At 31.0% G+C, this 20,690-nt stretch overlaps 1 protein-coding gene and 1 long non-coding RNA gene across 3 annotated transcripts; one reads left to right on the top strand and one right to left on the bottom strand.

Annotated features, from left to right (window-relative positions):
• Nucleotides 1-4,859: 4,859 nt before the first annotated feature.
• On the top strand, nucleotides 4,860-15,548 carry si:ch211-125e6.8. 2 transcript variants are annotated; one of them, XR_015498685.1, is made up of 5 exons: nucleotides 4,862-4,916; nucleotides 10,329-10,425; nucleotides 10,865-10,975; nucleotides 13,267-13,472; nucleotides 15,272-15,548. XR_015498685.1 is itself a non-coding variant. In NM_001326555.1 (4 exons), the coding sequence occupies exons 2-4, from the start codon at nucleotides 10,336-10,338 to the stop codon at nucleotides 13,408-13,410; spliced, it is 345 nt and encodes a 114-aa protein (NP_001313484.1). In that variant the 5' UTR covers nucleotides 4,860-4,916; nucleotides 10,329-10,335; the 3' UTR covers nucleotides 13,411-14,006. The 2 variants fall into 2 exon arrangements, 1 of the variants encoding a protein (NP_001313484.1); NM_001326555.1 differs by lacking the exon at nucleotides 15,272-15,548 and having other exon boundaries at nucleotides 4,860-4,916; nucleotides 13,267-14,006.
• Nucleotides 15,436-19,648, bottom strand: LOC108181495 (uncharacterized). The gene is made up of 2 exons (XR_015499658.1): nucleotides 19,602-19,648; nucleotides 15,436-15,713 (listed from the first exon to the last, which is right to left on the bottom strand). It is a non-coding gene; the product is annotated as an uncharacterized LOC108181495 (long non-coding RNA).
• Nucleotides 19,649-20,690: the final 1,042 nt, after the last annotated feature.

The raw sequence follows: 20,690 nt of genomic DNA, 5'->3' as shown, positions 1-20,690 counted from the left end.
AAAATTTTAAAATCTTTCAGAAGATTCATTCATTCATTTTCTTTACGGCTTAGTCTCTTTATTAATCTGTGGTTGCCACAGCGGAATGAACCGCCAACTTGTCCAGCATATGTTTTATGCAGCGGATGCTTCCAGCTGCAACCCATTACTGGGAAACCTTCAGAGGATATACACTCCATATATATATATATATTTATACAACAGTTCTGTCTGGTTCTCAAATCTGATTGGCTGATAGCTGTGCGATATTCTGCAATATCAGAACTCCTACAGCCTCTTTACCCTTTGTGTATTACTCCGCCCACAAACAACCAGCAAAAAGCAGACACTACAGATCTAAAGTTTAAAAGATGCACTCTCAACTGTTCAACTGTCAGCTTATGATTTGAATCCGGAAGAAAGTAGTTCCTCATAAAAAAGGGTTTTTGAGACTCTTCATGTTTGATTTTGTTTTTAGATACACAATTATGTATATTATATATATATATATATATATTTTTTTTTTTGCTTGTTCAAACTACTTATTTAAAATGAGTTGAAACAACACAATTCTTGAGATTTCATTGGGACAACTTAATTGTTTTATGTTTAATCCACATAAATTTGTTAAAAGTGTTAAGTTAACTTTATTGATTTGTGTTAGGACAACATAAATGTGGAACCCTGCATTTTGTACAGTGTATTTTGACAGATTTTTCTGTTGTAACCGTACTGTTTGGCTGACAATATATACCTCGCTGTTATCAACTGAATGTTAGGACTTGATGACGATGTGTAATGTAAACCTGTCACAAGCAATCACACACCAGGGCAGAGACACACGAAAAACAGCATTGTTCAGAATCTCATATGATCAATCATACCGTTCTCCAGCCAAACAAACACGGATGCCTTACATTCCCAGAATTTTATAGATGGACAGTTAAGCGTTTCTGCTGTGCCGGAGATTACTCCTCTAATGAAATCATTCCACAAAAAGGCATCTGAATGGAAAAGGGAAATATTTATGGATGCTGGGTTAATCAAGGGGCTTTAGGAGCGTGTACAGGCCTGTGGCAACAAACCTCAGTCATCAGAGGACAACATCGGCTGCAGAACGTTTACTGAACACTATATGATCACGATAGAGTTAAAAAGATGAAACTTGCATAAATAATGATTTTCAACACATGATGATTCATTTGCATGATTTGCCCTTCAGCTCATTTTATTGTTTTTCTGCTTCAGCACCTTGGAAGGTTAAATTACTCGACACCCCTCCGGTCACTTTATTGTGTTACCTATTAAATGACCTTTTTTAATATTAATCATTAGCTGTACTCTTCCATAGATCTGCCTGCTGGTCTATAATACATGATGCAGCTGCATGCATAAACATGGGTATTATGAAGGAATTAAGTATTAGTACCACTTTGGCCCATTAGTACCAATTGGGCATTGGGTCAATGCCACAGTCTACCTGTCTAATGTTGCTGACCACGTCCATCCCTTTATGACCACAGTGTACCCATCTTCTGATGGCTATTTCCAGCAGGATAATGTGCCATGTCATAAAGTGTTAATCATCTCAGACTGGTTTCTTGAACATGGCAATGAGTTCACTGTGCTCAAATGGCCTCCACAGTCACCAGATCTCAACCCAATCGAGCACCTTTGGGATGTGGTGGAATGGGAGAATTGAATGGATGTGCAGCCAACAAATCTGCAGAAACTGCGTGATGCTATCATGTTAATATGGACCAAAATCTCAGAGGAATATTTCCAGTACCTTGTTGAATGTATGCCTCGAAGGAATAAGGCAATTCTGTAGGCAAAAGGGGTCCAGCCTGGTACTAGTAAGATACCTAATAAAGGGCCGGTAAGTGTATATTGCACACAACAGGTTGTTTATCAGACACATTGTTAAAGCAAAAAGCTTAAAGCACAGCCAATGTATGAACATACATAAACAAACATGGACAGTGTTAATAATCCTACAAAACAACTTTTGGCAAATTTAGATGAATAACTTTACATCATTTGCTGCCTGTACAACTTGCACTGTTAATTCCATGAGCATGATTTGCATAAGCTCTCCTTCAGCTCGTGATGCTGTATTTCTGCTCCAGTAACCGTGAATGTTATGTTTTTCTCCTCACCCCTCAGGTCACTTTATTGTGTTACATATTAAAACGTCCTTTTGATTCTGATCTGCCGTGCCTTTTGACATCAAGGTGTTCTTATGTGTCATGAAACTAGCTTGCATGCATTTTCAACACTTTCTTCAGACCCCGTTGTATGTAAACAAAATAAGCCTCAAATTAAAAGATAAAGCTCATGAAAAGTCTGTTTTCAATGAGAGAACTGCGAGATGCCAGTGGAAAGTCAGATATTTCCAATGACCTTTTCCCTATTTTCTTTTTTTTTCTATTAATTACTCATACTTTCTTATTTTGTCCTTGATTAAGGAACAACATCATTCCTTATCTTTGTTGCAAGGGATTAGCTAAATGTGAATCTGACTTGCTTTATGGAACATCAGGAGGCGTTACACATCTGTGTGCATTATTTTGTATGATATTTAACTGTGCAGCAATCAAGTCCTGCTGAAACTACATTCATCAGCCAATCAGAATCAAGCATCCAATGGTAAAGTACAAATACAGATAGCATAGAATTTATCATGGGACAAATATTATTTCTTAAATAATTTTTAATGGACATTAAAAATCTTTGAATACACCATCCGAAAAGTAAAAATAAAAATTACATATTTTTAAAAAAACATATTTTTTTTAACCAATTAAACACCAATTTTCCTGAATCGTACACAGTTACCAGAGCCCCTCCGATACCCCATTTCCATTCAAAATACAGAAAGAATATAATTAACATGTTTGTAATATGTATATTCAAACACCACTTACGACTCCACTAAAAATTTAATGAGAGAGTAAATAAATTATATATACGTATTTATGTATATTATAAATATACTGATTATTTTTGTTCTTATAAATATTATATATGTATATGTGTATTTATGTATTGTAAATAAACTGATTATTATTGTTATTGTTCTTATTACTGTTTTATCCTATAATGTTGATTGTTTAATGTACATTTTTTTCTAATCTATTATTTTTGTATTGATTTGAAAGAATAATATGTTGAATAATATGATATATTGAGTAATAATATGGTATATTGAATATTAATATAATATATTGAATAATATTATGTATTGTTGATATTCTATTGAGTTATTATATATAAATATAATTTTTTTCTACTACTATTTACTGTGTTTACTTTGGCAATACATTTGTAACATTTGTCATGCCAATAAAGCAATTATTGAATTGAATTATTAAGAGAGAGAGAGAGAGAATTGTATCCTTTTATTATATCCTTCTTGCAGCACAATATATTAACACCTGTCATAAAAAGAAACTGACTATAAAAATATCAGTGATGTGCCTACAAACAGACACACATGCACCTAGATCAATCATTCTAAATATACTGATTATTATTTAATATAACTGTTTTATCCAAAAATGTTGTCTGTTAAATTTACATTTTTATCTTCTTAATTATAATTATAATTATTTTTTTACTCCATAATTATTATACTATATATTAACACTATACTACTATTTACCGTGTTTGCTTTTTTAATGCATTTTATTTTTAATGTAAACTTTATAAATGCTTTGGCAATACATTTGTCATGCCAATAAAGCAATAATTGAATTGAACTGAATTTTGACAGGTGAGGAAAGGAATTAAGGAAAGATAGGTTTCATTTTATTTTTGATGTTCTTCATGTTGTTTATTTGTGCCCACTGTCTGCAAGCATTAACAACTTTCTAAGAAAAATTATAACCTTTAAGAAATTTTTCAAATTGTTTCCACCACAAATATTAGCTTTGTTTACCCTTAAATTCACTACATTTTATTGTTTTCTAGCATGCTTTAGGATTATTAAAACCAAATACCAACTACACAATTTGCAGACTGCTTGTATGAGAAATTTTAAGAAATCCTATGCAAGTGAGACAGAAAATAAGAGTTCACTAATACAGTTAACATGATAAAAGCAGACAAATTGAGTTGTAGCGGCTGGGAACGTCTCTAATATGAAACTGTATTTACTTTTTGTTTTAAACTGTATTTACTTGTTGAAGCTTTGATATGATGTAAAGGAGTAAGAGATGGAAAACACACGCCACCCAGTGGTTTCAGATAGCAACTTCAATCGACACAGATACTAATAGCCCATCTGGAACATGAGAAAACCTGTTTTCTTTAGATTTTCCATTGTGATTCAGATACAGCAAATCTAAATAAAATGTCAATAAACTGCTTAAAACTAACATCGAACATCTGTCACCTTGTTATTAAATTATATTATGTTATATTATATTATATTATATTACAAATGCTGTTGTCAATACTTATAATCACTGAGAAATTTAAATGAATGAAACATTACTTACCACAAATGCAAACCAGCAGATTGGACTTCTCAGGCCAAGGCTTTCTTCCAAGAGCAACCCAAATATCCTTGACTGAACCTTGACCTGTCTAAATGAAGTAAGTGTATAAAATAACTTTTAAAATCCCAGCACAGGACTGACAGTACATCTCCTAACTTGAGTGTTTAATGTGAGATTTTGAGTTTTGAGACTGGGCAGGTGCTCGTCCTGATTTTGCCAAGTGCTAGTTGTCCTGAGACCAACATAATTTATGATGACCCAGGGACATCATTTCTATCAGCCAATCAAACGTTATTACGTCATCATTATGAGCCTCCTGCAGAGTCCGCCAAAAACGCAAATTCAAAAAAGAAAACACACACACACACACACCCACGCGCAGGCAACTGCCATTTTCACCAGTGAAGAGGACAAGTGAAGAGGACAAGTGAAGAGGTGAGATCACCGGTTTTCTTCTATAAGTTTACAGAAGCATTAATGATTGTAAAATTCATATGTGTTTATGGATTTGTCCTTTTTTTCCAGCGAAGTAAACGAGCAACGTTTAACTTTTGTTTGCATTAAGTTAGCCTAATTAGCCATCCCTACCTAACGTTAGATTAGCGTGCTGCTCTTCCGCTACTGTGATTTACTTTCTGGTATTAATTAAAACAAGCTAACAATATTGTTTTGAATATTTAAATCTAGCAAACGTTATTAAACGCCACTAAACTTACCCTCTTGCTAATTTAGCGACCTTTTTTTTCTAATAATTCGGTTTTTAGCATGTATTATGTCAATTTCATTTAAAGACACGCCAGAAATGTGGACCAACACAGCACTAAAGTTAGTTTAAACACAAGACAGTAGGCTATTTGAGGCGTTAACTACTGTGAATCACTGCAAAAATTCAACTAACGTTAGTGATTTAATTTAATACTTTTTCTGTTAAATATGTTAACCTCAGGTCATCATCACTGATTTATTAATATTATTAATAAGTTAATCTCAGGTCATCATCACTGATTTATTAATATTATTAATACGTTGCAGGTCATCATCACTGATTGAATAATTAATATTAATATTTTAACCTCAGGTCATCATCACTGATTTATTAATATTATTAATGTTAACCACAGGTCATCATCACTGATTTATTAATATTATTAATATGTTAATCTCAGGTCATCATCACTGATTTATTAATATTATTAATAAGTTAATCTCAGGTCATCATCACTGATTTATTAATATTATTAATACGTTGCAGGTCATCATCACTGATTTATTTATATTATTAATATGTTAACCTCAGGTCATCATCACTGATTTATTAATATTAATACGTTGCAGGTCATCATCACTGATTTATTTATATTATTAATATGTTAACCTCAGGTCATCATCACTGATTTATTTATATTATTAATATGTTAACTTCAGGTCATCATCACTGATTTATTATTATTAGTAGTAATTTGTTAACCCCAGGTTATCATCGCTGATTTATTAATATCATTAATACAATAACCCCAGGTCATCATCACTGATTTATTAATATCATTAATATGTTAACCTCAGGTCATAATCACTGATTTATTAAATTTTAATAATACGTTAACCTCAGGTCATCATTGATTTATTAATAATATTAATATGTTAACCTCAGGTCATCATTGATTTATTAATATGTTAACCTCAAGTCATCATAGCTGATTTATTAATATTATTAAAACTTTAACCTCAGGTCATAATCACTGATTTATTAATAGTATTAATACATTAATCACAGGTCACAATCACTGATTTATTAATATTATTGATACTTTAACCTCATGTCATCATCACTGATTTATTAATATTATTAATACGTTAACCTGTGGTTATCATCGTTGATTTATTAATATTATTAATACGTTAACCTCAGGTCATCATTGATTTATTAATATTATTAATATGTTAACCACAGGTCATCATCACTGATTTATGTATATTATTAATATGTTGACCTCAGGTCATCACTGAATTATTAATATTATTAATATGTTAACCTCAGGTCATCATCACTGATTTATTAATATTATTAATGTGTTAACCTCAGGTCATCATCACTGATTTATTAATATTAATAATACGTTAACCAGAGGTCTTAATCACTGATTATTTTATATTATTAATACGTTAACCTCAGGTCGGCAATTTATTAAAATATTATCAATATGTTAACCTTAGGTCATCATCACTGATTTATTAATATTATTAATACATTAACCTCAGGTCATCATCACTGACTGATTAATTAATATTATTATGTTAACCTCAGGTCAACATTGATTTATTAATATTATTAATATGTTAACCTCAGGTCGTCATCACTGATTTATTAATATTATTAATACATTAACCTCAGGTCATCACTGACTGATTAATTAATATTAATATGTTAACCTCAGGTCATCATTGATTTATTAATATTATTAATATGTTAACCTCAGGTCATCATTGATTTATTAATATGTTAACCTCAGGTCATCATCACTGATTTATTAATATTATTAATATGTTAATCTCAGGTCATCATCACTGATTTATTAATATTATTAATAAGTTAATCTCAGGTCATCATCACTGATGTATTAATATTATTAATAAGTTAATCTCAGGTCATCATCACTGATTTATTAATATTATTAATACGTTGCAGGTCATCATCACTGATTGAATAATTAATATTAATATTTTAATAATATTTAATATTAATAATTTAATATTATTTTAATATTATTAATATGTTAATCTCAGGTCATCATCACTGATTTATTAATATTATTAATAAGTTAATCTCAGGTCATCATCACTGATTTATTAATATTATTAATATGTTGCAGGTCATCATCACTGATTTATTTATATTATTAATATGTTAACCTCAGGTCATCATCACTGATTTATTAATATTATTAATAGGTTAATCTCAGGTCATCATGACTGATTTATTAATATTATTAATATGTTAACCACAGGTCATCATCACTGATTTATTAATATTATTAATATGTTAATCTCAGGTCATCATCACTGATTTATTAATATTATTAATAAGTTAATCTCAGGTCATCATCACTGATTTATTAATATTATTAATACGTTGCAGGTCATCATCACTGATTTATTTATATTATTAATATGTTAACTTCAGGTCATCATCACTGATTTATTATTATTATTAGTAATTTGTTAACCCCAAGTTATCATCGCTGATTTATTAATATCATTAATACAATAACCCCAGGTCATCATCACTGATTTATTAATATCATTAATATGTTAACCTCAGGTCATAATCACTGATTTATTAAATTTTAATAATACGTTAACCTCAGGTCATCATTGATTTATTAATAATATTAATATGTTAACCTCAGGTCATCATTGATTTATTAATATGTTAACCTCAAGTCATCATAGCTGATTTATTAATATTATTAAAACTTATCCTCAGGTCATAATCACTGATTTATTAATAGTATTAATACGTTAACCACAGGTCACAATCACTGATTTATTAATATTATTGATACTTTAACCTCATGTCATCATCACTGATTTATTAATATTATTAATACGTTAACCTGTGGTTATCATCGCTGATTTATTAATATTATTAATACGTTAACCTCAGGTCATCATTGATTTATTAATATTATTAATATGTTAACCACAGGTCATCATCACTGATTTATGTATATTATTAATATGTTGACCTCAGGTCATCACTGAATTATTAATATTATTAATATGTTAATCTCAGGTCATCATCACATTAAGATTATTTGTATGTTAACCTCAGGTCATCATCACTGATTTATTAATATTATTAATGTGTTAACCTCAGGTCATCATCACTGATTTATTAATATTAATAATACGTTAACCAGAGGTCTTAATCACTGATTATTTTATATTATTAATACGTTAACCTCAGGTCGGCAATTTATTAATATTATTAATATGTTAACCTTAGGTCATCATCACTGATTTATTAATTTTATTAATACATTAACCTCAGGTCATCATCACTGACTGATTAATTAATATTATTATGTTAACCTCAGGTCAACATTGATTTATTAATATTATTAATATGTTAACCTCAGGTCGTCATCACTGATTTATTAATATTATTAATACATTAACCTCAGGTCATCACTGACTGATTAATTAATATTAATATGTTAACCTCAGGTCATCATTGATTTATTAATATTATTAATATGTTAACCTCAGGTCATCATTGATTTATTAATATGTTAACCTCAAGTCATCATAGCTGATTTATTAATATTATTAATATGTTAATCACAGGTCACAATCACTGATTTATTAATATTATTGATACTTTAAGCTCATGTCATCATCACTGATTTATTAATATTATTAATACGTTAACCTCAGGTCATCATTGATTTATTAATATTATTAATATGTTAACCTTGGGTCGTCGATTTATTCATATTATTTATATGTTAACCACAGGTCATCATCACTGATTTATTTATATTAATAATATGTTGACCTCAGGTCATCACTGATTTATTAATATTATTAACATGTTAACCTCATGTCATCACTGATTTATTAATATAATTAACATGTGAACCTCATGGCCTTAACTGATTTATAAATATTATTAATATGTTAACCTCAGGTCATCATCACGGATTAATTAATATTATTAATGTGTCAACCTCAGGTCATCATCACTGATTTATTATTTATAAATTGTTAACCTCAGGTCATCATCACGGATTTATTAATATTATTAATATGTTAACCTCAGGTCATCATCATTGATTTATTAATATTATTAATATCTTAACCTCGGGTCATCATCACTGATTTATTAATATTAATAATACGTTAAACACAGGTCTTAATCACTGATTTATTAATAATATTAATACGTTAACCTCAGGTCGTCAATTTATTAATATTATTAATATGTTAATCTCAGGTCATCATCACTGATTTATTAATATTATTAATACGTTGCAGGTCATCATCACTGATTGAATAATTAATATTAATATTTTAACCTCAGGTCATCATCACTGATTTATTAATATTATTAATATGTTAACCACAGGTCATCATCACTGATTTATTAATATTATTAATATGTTAATCTCAGGTCATTATCACTGATTTATTAATATTATTAATATGTTAACCACAGGTCATCAGCACTGATTTATTTATATTATTAATATGTTGACCTCAGGTCATCACTGATTTATTAATATAATTAACATGTTAACCTCAGGTCATCACTGATTTATTAATATTATTAATATGTTAACCTCAGGTCATCATCGCTGATTTATTAATATTAATAATATGCTTACCTCAGGTCATCATCACTGATTTATTAATATACAGGTCATCATCACTGATTTATTAATAATGCGTTAACCTCAGGTCATCATCACTGATTTATTAATATTATTAATATGCTAACCTCAGGTCATCATCACTGATTTATTAATATTAATAATATGCTAACCTCAGGTCATCATCACTGATTTATTAATATTAATAATATGCTAACCTCAGGTCATCATCACTGATTTATTAATAATATGTTAACCTCAGGTCATCATTGTTAATATTGTGGATTTTTACTTCATATTAGCAAATTCGGGTCAGAATTGGTATTTGCTACATGTTGATTTCATGCATAAATTGTTTTTTTTCTAGAGAAGGTGAATAAAAGTAAACAACAAAATGCATTCTTTGGAGAGCAAACATTTGTAATATCTTGTATTTGTTTTCTCTATCTTAAAGTTTAAAGTATTTATTTTTTAGGTGTTTTATGGTTGAAAAAGACCAGGCTGAAATCAATGCCTTCCGTAAGGTGTTTAACGAGTCAGACATTCTCCTTTGTTGGTACCATGTAATGCAAGTAAGTACTAAGTTAAGATACTGCTTTTGTTTTTCCTCATTTTATAGATTCATATTCTATTTTTATCAACTGTCATATTAATATATTTTTTTATGTAAATCTCTAACAGGATTACCATTCACATTTTTTCATCTTCAGTTGCTAATGAATCAGTGGATTGAGCTTAAGCTTATTTCACATTGTAACATGTCACACAACATACTGTAATATTACTTGACATTATCTGGGTATTATTGTGTGTTTATGTCAGTCATCGATGCACTTAAGCAAAAAAAAAAAAAAAGTAGCAATAAGCAATAACATATATTGTTTTTACTTTGATTTGAGTACCCCTTAACTTGAAGCATATAATGCTTGATCCTAATTTCGAATGTGTCATGGAAGTTCTGACCATATTAAATATGTTGTGTTACGTTTTTTCACCATTTATTACACACAGGCAGTAACTTGTTGGCTGTCAATATCTGAATCTGGTGTGAGTGGACCTGAAAAGGCAGATTCAAGAGCGCACATCATACAGTTTATGTCAGAGATGAAATGCTGTTCAAAGGTGTGTTGCTATTTGTTTAATAGTGCTTTCACACCTACACTTCTGTTTCAGAACCTGTCTCGTTTGGCCAGTTAGCGCGGTTCGTTTGGCATATGTAAACAAGGCAATTGCGCTCTATTCCACGCCAAAGTAATCGCTCCGAGACCGCCTAAGTGAGGTAGTCTCGGCTCGATAGAAACGAACCCTGGAGCGGTTCGATTGCAGTGAGAAAGAGTTCCGATCCGAGCGCGGTTATATCACAGTGTTTTATGGATATGTAATAGGCATACGGCTATATGAAGAGAGAATTATGAGTAGGGTGGAAAGTTTCACGGGTCTCTGGATGCCCGAAAACGAGTGATGACCTCCCGGTAATCTCGCGTCTCCCTCCTGGTCCTCAAATAGGACCCTTCTCACCCCTCCCCACTGCATCTCTCCTCCGACATGTCGCGCGTGCGCGCCTTGTCAACCACCACCAAACCACCACCTCCCCCTGACAGCTGAGCGGAACGCTGCAAAATAAACCCTGACACTCTGACCAATGTGAGGAGAGTTTACTCGCATGTGACTCGTATTAGCTCTTTTGGTCCAATAAGAAACTTTGCAGTGTGAAAGTGAACCGCTCCAAGAGCAAAGAGCAACAATGTAACATTTGTAATCTCTTTTTCGGAACAACTGAATCGATTCACAGGTGTGAAAGCGCCCTTATAGTACAATTGTATGTTCTAATGTGTCATTCTACTTTGGTAACAAGCATGTAACATGCATTTTTAATATGCGAAAAAATAATGTTAATGACAGCTAATATAAAATGGTAACCCACATACAGTATGAAGAGTTCAGATGCAAAAGCCTCTAAGTCAGGTCTCAAACTGCCGACCCTCAAACCATTTGCGGTCCTGCCTCCTCCTCCATCCGGCCCACAACTGACATCAAAAATATAATGATATTCGGCCCATCAAAACATATATTTTTGAATCGCTATCATTGTTGTGCTATCACATACTTCTGGTTTTGACTCCCCACCTACTGGTCATTTAAAGTTACATTTTAAGTGACAGGGTTACTTTCGATTTCTCTCAGTGTGCGGTCAAGAGTAACACATGCAGATTATTTCCGGGGCTGATTTAAACATTGAAAATTATGTACGTAAGCGCTCTATTTTTGTAAATTTTCAAGGGTCATTTGATTATACTCAGTTTTATTCCCCCTGTACTTTGTTGTACAAACACCTTTTTATGGCTTACACATGTTTGTGTAAATATGATAGTTTTGCTAATATTCGATTCAAATGGTCTTATGAATAGATTTTCCACATATACATATTAAGATTTGGATAAATGTGTATAAGTAAAATTTTACTGTTGGCTTTATTAAACATGTTAAAGTAAATATGAATATGTACATCCTTATCCCCTCTTTATTTTATTTTTACCCAAAAGAATGATATTGAGAAGAACGATTGCCAGCAACGTCAATAAAGTTACCCAAACTACATTCTACTGTCAGACGCTGAAAATTAGCATATTTTCCAGCCTTTGTTTATGCTGTTATTTAACTTTAAAGGCAATGAAAAAAACATACCTTACCACAAAAGTTCAATTACAGAACCTACACACAGGAGCTGTAGAAAAAATTCTAATTTTAAGAGAAATTTTCAGATAACACTTGCATCTGGCCTCTTCTCACTCACACACAATTACTCTCCTTCAAAAATTAATTTATGCTGGTTATCAACTGTGTTCAGATATAAACTAGGCTAGGTGTGCAGAGTTTCATAGATTAACTTTACATATTTTACACACATTTGTAAGCATTCCATTTATATTAGCAACCTTAATTAATAATTGATACCTTTTTAGGTCAGTTTAAAGTGCATTTCACAGCATGAGCTACATTTTTTTTTTGTTTTAAATGAAGATATATTTTAATTCTGTTCTGAATAACATTTCAGATCATAGATCTTACATAGTCCAAAAGGAATTGATTAAATTTATTATAATTTGATTAAATGTGAAACTATGATGCCTTTTTATAATTTATGATAACTTTGCAACTTTTCTTTTTTGTTATAAACATGGATTGTTTGGTGGGTCTGTTTTAGTTACTGCAAATAGTATTATGTTATGTTGGTTTATCCAGTCATAGACCTACAGTGATTTAGACAGTATAAGAACAATAAAGATTCTCAGTAGATTTACCGCACACACTGGGGTATATATTTGTGTGAAGGATTATTTAATGACCTAAAAATCTACAGCAGTTTTTATGCTAACAACATGAAACATGATTTTCCTTGTCAATTTTTACAGGCACAAGAATTTAAGGAAAAGGCTGAGATGTTTCACTGCCAGTTTAGGAACTTCAAATATGTCTGCAAGTACTTCAGGAACAACTTGGAGACAATTGGTCATCTGTGGTCTAACTTTGGAAGATGCTATAAAAAGAGACTCTGACGCAAACAGGGAGACTGGTCTGAAATACATGATACCCCCATGAAAAACAGAAGTGTTGGCAGGTGTGCTTACCAGTTTAATATTTGATCTGCTATAGTTAGAAATCAGACTGTTATATCTTTTAAGCGTAACGCCTGTTTCACACCGCAAGCGTCAGCGGTGCGTGTTTTTTTGGCGTCCATGTTAACAGATTACAGCTTTCATACCGTACGCAGCAGCAGCGCGTCAGAGCGAGGTGTGAGCGTCGCTGAAGCAGCAGTGCAGCGATAGTTTCGGCGCTGGGTCTATTTTTGACGCACTGCTCACGCTCAATTAAAGTGACAGTGCATTGATAATGACCTAAATACATTGAATGACAGTAAAAAGTAACAATTTTACTCAATAAATGCGTCAATAATATCAACTGATGTATATATAGTCAATCAAATGAACTTAAACCATTAAAAACTGCAACAAACCTTTATTTCGGCCCGAACTACAAAACCAATAGTTAAACAATTTTAGTATCAGTTTTCTTGGCGAGGGGAAGTGATTTACGGGAATTGTAGTCCATAGCAAAGTGTATTGTGGGTAGTGTAGTTCGACATGCATACTGGATGATGTGAACTCGCTGTGTGCTGTGCTGCTCAAGCAGAGGAAGAAAGCTTTATTCGGCTTTGCTTTATGTTCGCTCAAGTTATTTCACCTGGTAGCTGTTTGCACTGTGAACCTGACAACACGAAAATAAGTAAAAGAAGGGCATGCATTGATCACTTATCCATCTCATCCTTTGCACGAGCATGAATTAACGTGCTGTTACTCTGCAGCTGGACACATACTGAAGTGGATCATGTAAAAATATAATTATAACTATACTGTATAGATATTATAACTATAGGCTTACAACATCCTGTCAATCAAAAACCAAATGACATGATATCACTGGCGATTGTCTTCTGATGTACTCCTCATAGAGTTTGAGAAGCATACAGTACTGTTTGATCCATAAAATTTGTAAAATAAAGATTTGCAGGTTAAAGAAACAGCATAGGAGGAGGTTGCCGTTGGTCTTGTTGCAGATAAAAAGTTTGAAAAGTGTATTTGTATATAGAGACATGGGTAACTAGATTGAATAGACAGCGATAGGTTGATCTCTGCAGCAGCTGCCGAAGAGCTGCGCGCTGCAAACGCAGCTGGTGTAAAAGGCAAACACCTGCGTGCTGCTACTGCTCGACATACGCGCTGCTCACGCACTGCTTTCGCTTGCAGTGTGAAACAGCCGTAAGGACTTATTATGCGGTTCTGTTGCCATCTTGTGGATAGAAAACGTCAACTGTCGCCGACGAGCTGTCTCTCAGAAATTGTAAATATTTTAAAATAAGCACTATTCTTGCAAATAAACTGCATAGTTGCAATCAAAACAACTACATTCTCGACTAAAAAAAGCCTTAAAAGTATATTTTATTGTGTCACAGCAATAATATTTGTCAAACTGTAGTGTCTGCTGTATGTGGGCGGAGTTATACACAAAGGGTAAAAAGGTAGTACGGATGCTTATATTACTTAAATATATCACGGCTATCAGTCAATTTCGAAATCCAGACAGAACTGTTGTGTGTGTATGTATTTATGTATGTTTATATATATATTTATATTTACTATTTAAAATAGTAAATATATTAAATATTTTATTTATAAATATTTATTTATAATAAATATTTAATAAATATATAAATATAAATAAATATTTACTATTTTCCCAAGTGTATATAACCACTACTGTAAGAAAATGTCAGAATCTGGTACATTCTTTCTGCATTATCTTTGCTTGAACTGACCCAATCTAATCCTGTTTATATGAATTGAACCTGCTCCCGACCAGGTTTGAGCTACCAGAACTGTTGCTATGACTGCGACTCTCGGATCAGTTTTGAAGAACGAAATGATCCTGGATCGTGTCAAATCGTCATTATCCAAATCCAGCTAACTGAGTAATCCATGTACGAAGAACTGACCCCATATACGAAGAACTAAGAAGAAAACGCAAAGAAAACAAGTTTTTATTTTATTTTGTACAGTATATCTGATATCAGTTTAGAACATAACATTTACAATAGAACTGTCTGAAATGAAATAAAATTCTAATTGTAAAAACGTAATCTGAGTTTTGTTTACCACCTTAGTTGTGTACTAAGCTTATTTCAGGCAGTCCTCTAGAAAGGAAAAGAAAACATCAACTGCGAGAGGTCCCAAGAAATGAGTTGCCAAATCAAAGCATGATTCAGGGCCCAGGTTTTGCACATTTATCTTGTTCAATGCTCCTCCTGAAAAAAAAAAAAAACAATAATATTACTTGCAATCACGAGTTGCCTTTTATACAAAATTACAAAAGATGCTAGATTTTGATTTTCTAGTTGATAAATTGACTTCTTGATAAAGGGACTAGACAACGGGCTGAAAGGTTTGTACTATGTTAAAATTACAATAAAACACATCACGTTTAATAAAACACTATAACATCTCCAAAAACTGCTACTTTTTCATGCCAAAAGAGAGTTTGTGCTGCTGGGCATAGTAAATCTGAAATGGTTTTACACAAAACTAAAATCTAGAAGCTCAATCCTTAAAATGTGTATAAAATTATAGCTTTAAAACGACTTAAAGAGTTCATTAGGTTTTAAAGAGTTAAGGAAGTCTGAACAAAATATTTATTGCTTGTTTTTATGTAAAAAAATAAATAAATAATAATAATATATATATATATATATATATATATATATATATATATATATATATATATATATATATCATCAGTGATGATATTAATAAATCCGAGATGATGACCTGAGGTTAACATATTATTATTAATAAATCAGTGATGAGGACCTGAGGTTAACATATTAATAATATTATTAAATCGACGAGCTGAGGTTAACATATTAATATTAATACATCAGTGATGATGAACTGAGGTTAACATATTATTATTATTATTAATAAATCAGTGATGATAACCTGAGGTTAACATATCAATAAATCCGTGATGATGACCTGATGTTAAGATATTAATAATATTAATAAATCAGTGATGACCTGAGGTTAACATATTAATAATATTAATAAATCTGTGATGACCTGAGGTTAACATAATAATATTAATACATCAGTGATGAAAAACTGAGGTTAACATATTATTATTAATAAATCAGTGATGATGACCCGAGGTTAAGATATTAATAATATTAATAAATCAGGGATGATGACCCGAGGTTAACATATTAATAATATTAATAAATCAGTCATGATGACCTGAGGTTAACATATTAATAATATTAATAAATCAGTGAGGATGACCTGAGGTTAACATATTAATAATATTAATAAATCGATGACCTGAGGTTAACATCTTAATATTAATACATTAGTGATGATAAACTAAGGTCAACATATTATTATTAATAAATCAGTGATGATAACCTGAGTTAACATATTAATAAATCAGTGATGATGACCTGAGGTTAAGATATTAGTAATATTAATAAATCAGTGATGATGACCTGAGGTTAAGATATTATTAATATTAATAAATTAGTGATGATTACCTGAGATTAAGATATTAATAAATCAGTGATTATGATGTATTAATAATATTAATAAATTAGTGATGATGACCTGAGGTTACCATGTTAATAATATTAATAAATCAGCGATGATGACCTGAGGTTAACATATTAATATTAATAAATCAGTGATGATGACCTGAGTTTAGCATAATATTAAAAAATCAGTGATGATGACCTGAGGTTAACATATTAATATTAAAAAATCAGTGATGATGACCTGAGATGAAGATATTATTAATATTAATAAATCAGGGATGATGATCTGAGGTTAACATATTAATAATATTAATAAGTCAGTGATGATGACCCGAGGTTAACATATTAATAATATTAATAAATCAGGGATGATGACCCGAGGTTAACATATTAATAATATTAATAAATCGATGACCTGAGGTTAACGTATTAATAATATTAATAAATTAGTGATGATGACCTGAGGTTAACATATTAATAAATCAGTGATGATGACCTGAGGTTAACATATTAATAAATCAGTGATGATGACCTGAGGTTAACATATTAATAATATTAATAAATTAGTGATGATGACCTGAGGTTAACATGTTAATAATATTAATAAATCAGTGCTAATGACCTGAGGTTAACATATTAATATTAAAAAATCAGTGATGACCTGAGGTTAACATATTAAATATATTAATAAATTAGTGATGATGACCTGAGGTTAACATATTAAATATATTAATAAATTAGTGATGATGACCTGAGGTTAACATATTATTAATAAATTAGTGATGATGACCTGTGGTTAACATGTTAACATTAATAAATCAGCGATGATAACCTGAGGTTAAAGTATTAATGATAATAATAAATCAGCTATGATGACCTGAGGTTAACATATTAATAATATTAATAAATCAATGATGATGGCCTGAGGTCAATATTTTATTATTATTAATAAATCAGTGATGATAACCTGAGGTTAACATATTAATAAATCAGTGATGATGACCTGATGTTAAGATATTAATAATATTAATAAATCAGTGATGATGACCTGAGGTTAAGATATTAACAATATTAATAAATCAGCGATGATGGCCTGAGGTTAACAAATTAATAATATTTATAAATCAGTGATGATGACCTGAGGTTAACATATTAATAAATCAGTGATGATGACGTATTAATAATATTAATAAATCAGTGATGATGACCTGAGGTTAACATATTAATAATATTAATAAATCAGTGATTATGACCTGAGGTTAACATATTAATAATATTAATTGATCAGTGATGATCTGAGGTTAAAATATTAATAATATTAATAAATCAGTGATGATGACCTGAGGTTAACATATTTATAATTTTAATAAATCAGTCATGATGACCTGAGGTTAACATATTAATAATATTAATAAATCAGGGATGATGACCCAAGGTTAACATATTAATAATATTAATAAATCAGTGATGATGACCTGAGGTTAACATATTAATAATATTAATAAATCAGTGATTATGACCTGAGGTTAACATATTAATAATATTAATTGATCAGTGATGATGACCTGAGGTTAAAATATTAATAATATTAATAAATCAGTGATGATGACCTGAGGTTAACATATTTATAATTTTAATAAATCAGTCATGATGACCTGAGGTTAACATATTAATAATATTAATAAATCAGGGATGATGACCCAAGGTTAACATATTAATAATATTAATAAATCAGTGATGATGACCTGAGGTTAACATATTAATAATATTAATAAATCAGTGATTATGACCTGAGGTTAACATATTAATAATATTAATTGATCAGTGATGATGACCTGAGGTTAAAATATTAATAATATTAATAAATCAGTGATGATGACCTGAGGTTAACATATTTATAATTTTAATAAATCAGTCATGATGACCTGAGGTTAACATATTAATAATATTAATAAATCAGGGATGATGACCCAAGGTTAACATATTAATAATATTAATAAATCAGTGATGATGACCTGAGGTTAACATATTAATAATATTAATAAATTAGTGATGATGACCTAAGGTTAACATATTAATAAATCAGTGATGATGACCTGAGGTTAAAATATAAATGATATTAATAAACCTGTGATGATGCCAACATATTTAACAGAATAAATTATTAAATCACTAACGTTAGTTGAATTTTTGCAGTGATTCACAGTAGTTAATGCCTCAAATAGCCTACTGTCTTGTGTTTAAACTAACTTTAGTGCTGTGTTGGTGTGTCTTTAAATGAAATTGACATAATACATGCTAAAAACCGAATTATTAGAAAAAAAAGGTCGCTAAATTAGCAAGAGGCAAAGTTTAGACGCGTTTACTAATGTTTGCTAGATTTAAATATTCAAAACAATATTGTTAGCTTGTTTTAATTAATACCAGAAAGTAAATCACAGTAGCGGAAGAGCAGCACGCTAATCTAACGTTAGGTAGGGACGGCTAATTAGGCTAACTTAATGCAAACAAAAGTTAAACGTTAAAAGTTAAAAGGACAAATCCATAAACACATATGAATTTTACAATCATTAATGCTTCTGTAAACTTATAGAAGAAAACCGGTGATCTCACCTCTTCACTTGTCCTCTTCACCTGTCCTCTTCACTGGTGAAAATGGCAGTTGCCTGCGCGTGGGTGTGTGTGTGTGTGTGTTTTCTTTTTTGAATTTGCGTTTTTGGCGGACTCTGCAGGAGGCTCATAATGATGACGTAATAACGTTTGATTGGCTGATAGAAATGATGTCCCTGGGTCATTATAAAATATGTTGGTCTCAGGACAACTAGCACTTGGCAAAATCAGGACGAGCTGGGCAGGTTTCAGTGTGACTGTGTGTGTTAATATGAGAAAGAGACTTTTTAGGAATGCTGTTTCCAAAGTAATTGGACAGGAATCCTAGTGACAGCTGGTCTCATTTTGGGCATAAGTATAGGCCTACCCGTGTCATTTCTATGACAACAAACTCTATTTAAAATTATACAGACTTAAAAAGTTGAGTCAAGACAAAACTAGACTTTTGAATATAGACAAAATAAAACAAAACATTGAGTGTCCAAGTATCCACAGCATTTTTACATTTTTAAAAATACACAATTTGTATGTTTTTTTTTATGCTATATTTTTATGATTTACAAAATATGCCCACAATTTGATAATTTTTGGCGTGTCTGTGTCTTTATTAATTAATTTATATTAATTTTTATTAATATAAATAACTTTATTAATACTATAACTTTATTAAGGCAACATTTATATTCATTCATTAATTTTTTTCAGCCTAGTCGCTTTATTCATCAGGCGTCACCACAGGGCAATAAACAGCCAACTTATCCAGCATATGTTTTATGCAGCGGATGCCTTTCCAGCTGCAACCCAACACTGAGAAACACCCATACACTGAAACCCACGCCAACACGGGGGTGCAAACTCCACACAGAAATGTCAACTGACCCAGCCAGGGCTCGAAAGAGTGACCTTCCTATACTGTGAGGCTACATCGCTACCCACTGCACCACCGTGACGCAACAACATTTATATGTACACTGTAAAACCTAACAGTCAAATTATTTTAATGAAATGAGTGTAGTTAACTCAAAATTTAATGGAAATTACTTCTACTCATTTGAGTTTTGAACTCAGTTTCGCTGTGTGAAGCTGTCAATA

This window comes from Danio rerio, chromosome 9, assembly GCF_052040795.2.
Source record: "Danio rerio strain M-AB ecotype USA chromosome 9, GRCz13ab, whole genome shotgun sequence".
Taxonomy (NCBI): domain Eukaryota; kingdom Metazoa; phylum Chordata; class Actinopteri; order Cypriniformes; family Danionidae; genus Danio; species Danio rerio.
The sequence above is the reverse complement of the archived record's forward strand: the minus strand, read 5'-3'. Positions and strand labels throughout refer to the sequence as shown.

Bases quoted from the DNA above. Each gene is read 5' to 3' on its own strand.
- si:ch211-125e6.8 (NM_001326555.1), top strand. From the start codon at position 10,336: ATGGTTGAAAAAGACCAGGCTGAAATCAATGCCTTCCGTAAGGTGTTT. The intron at 10,426-10,864 runs GTAAGTACTAAG...TATTACACACAG, and splicing joins GTTGGTACCATGTAATGCAA to GCAGTAACTTGTTGGCTGTC. The intron at 10,976-13,266 runs GTGTGTTGCTAT...CAATTTTTACAG, and splicing joins AGATGAAATGCTGTTCAAAG to GCACAAGAATTTAAGGAAAA.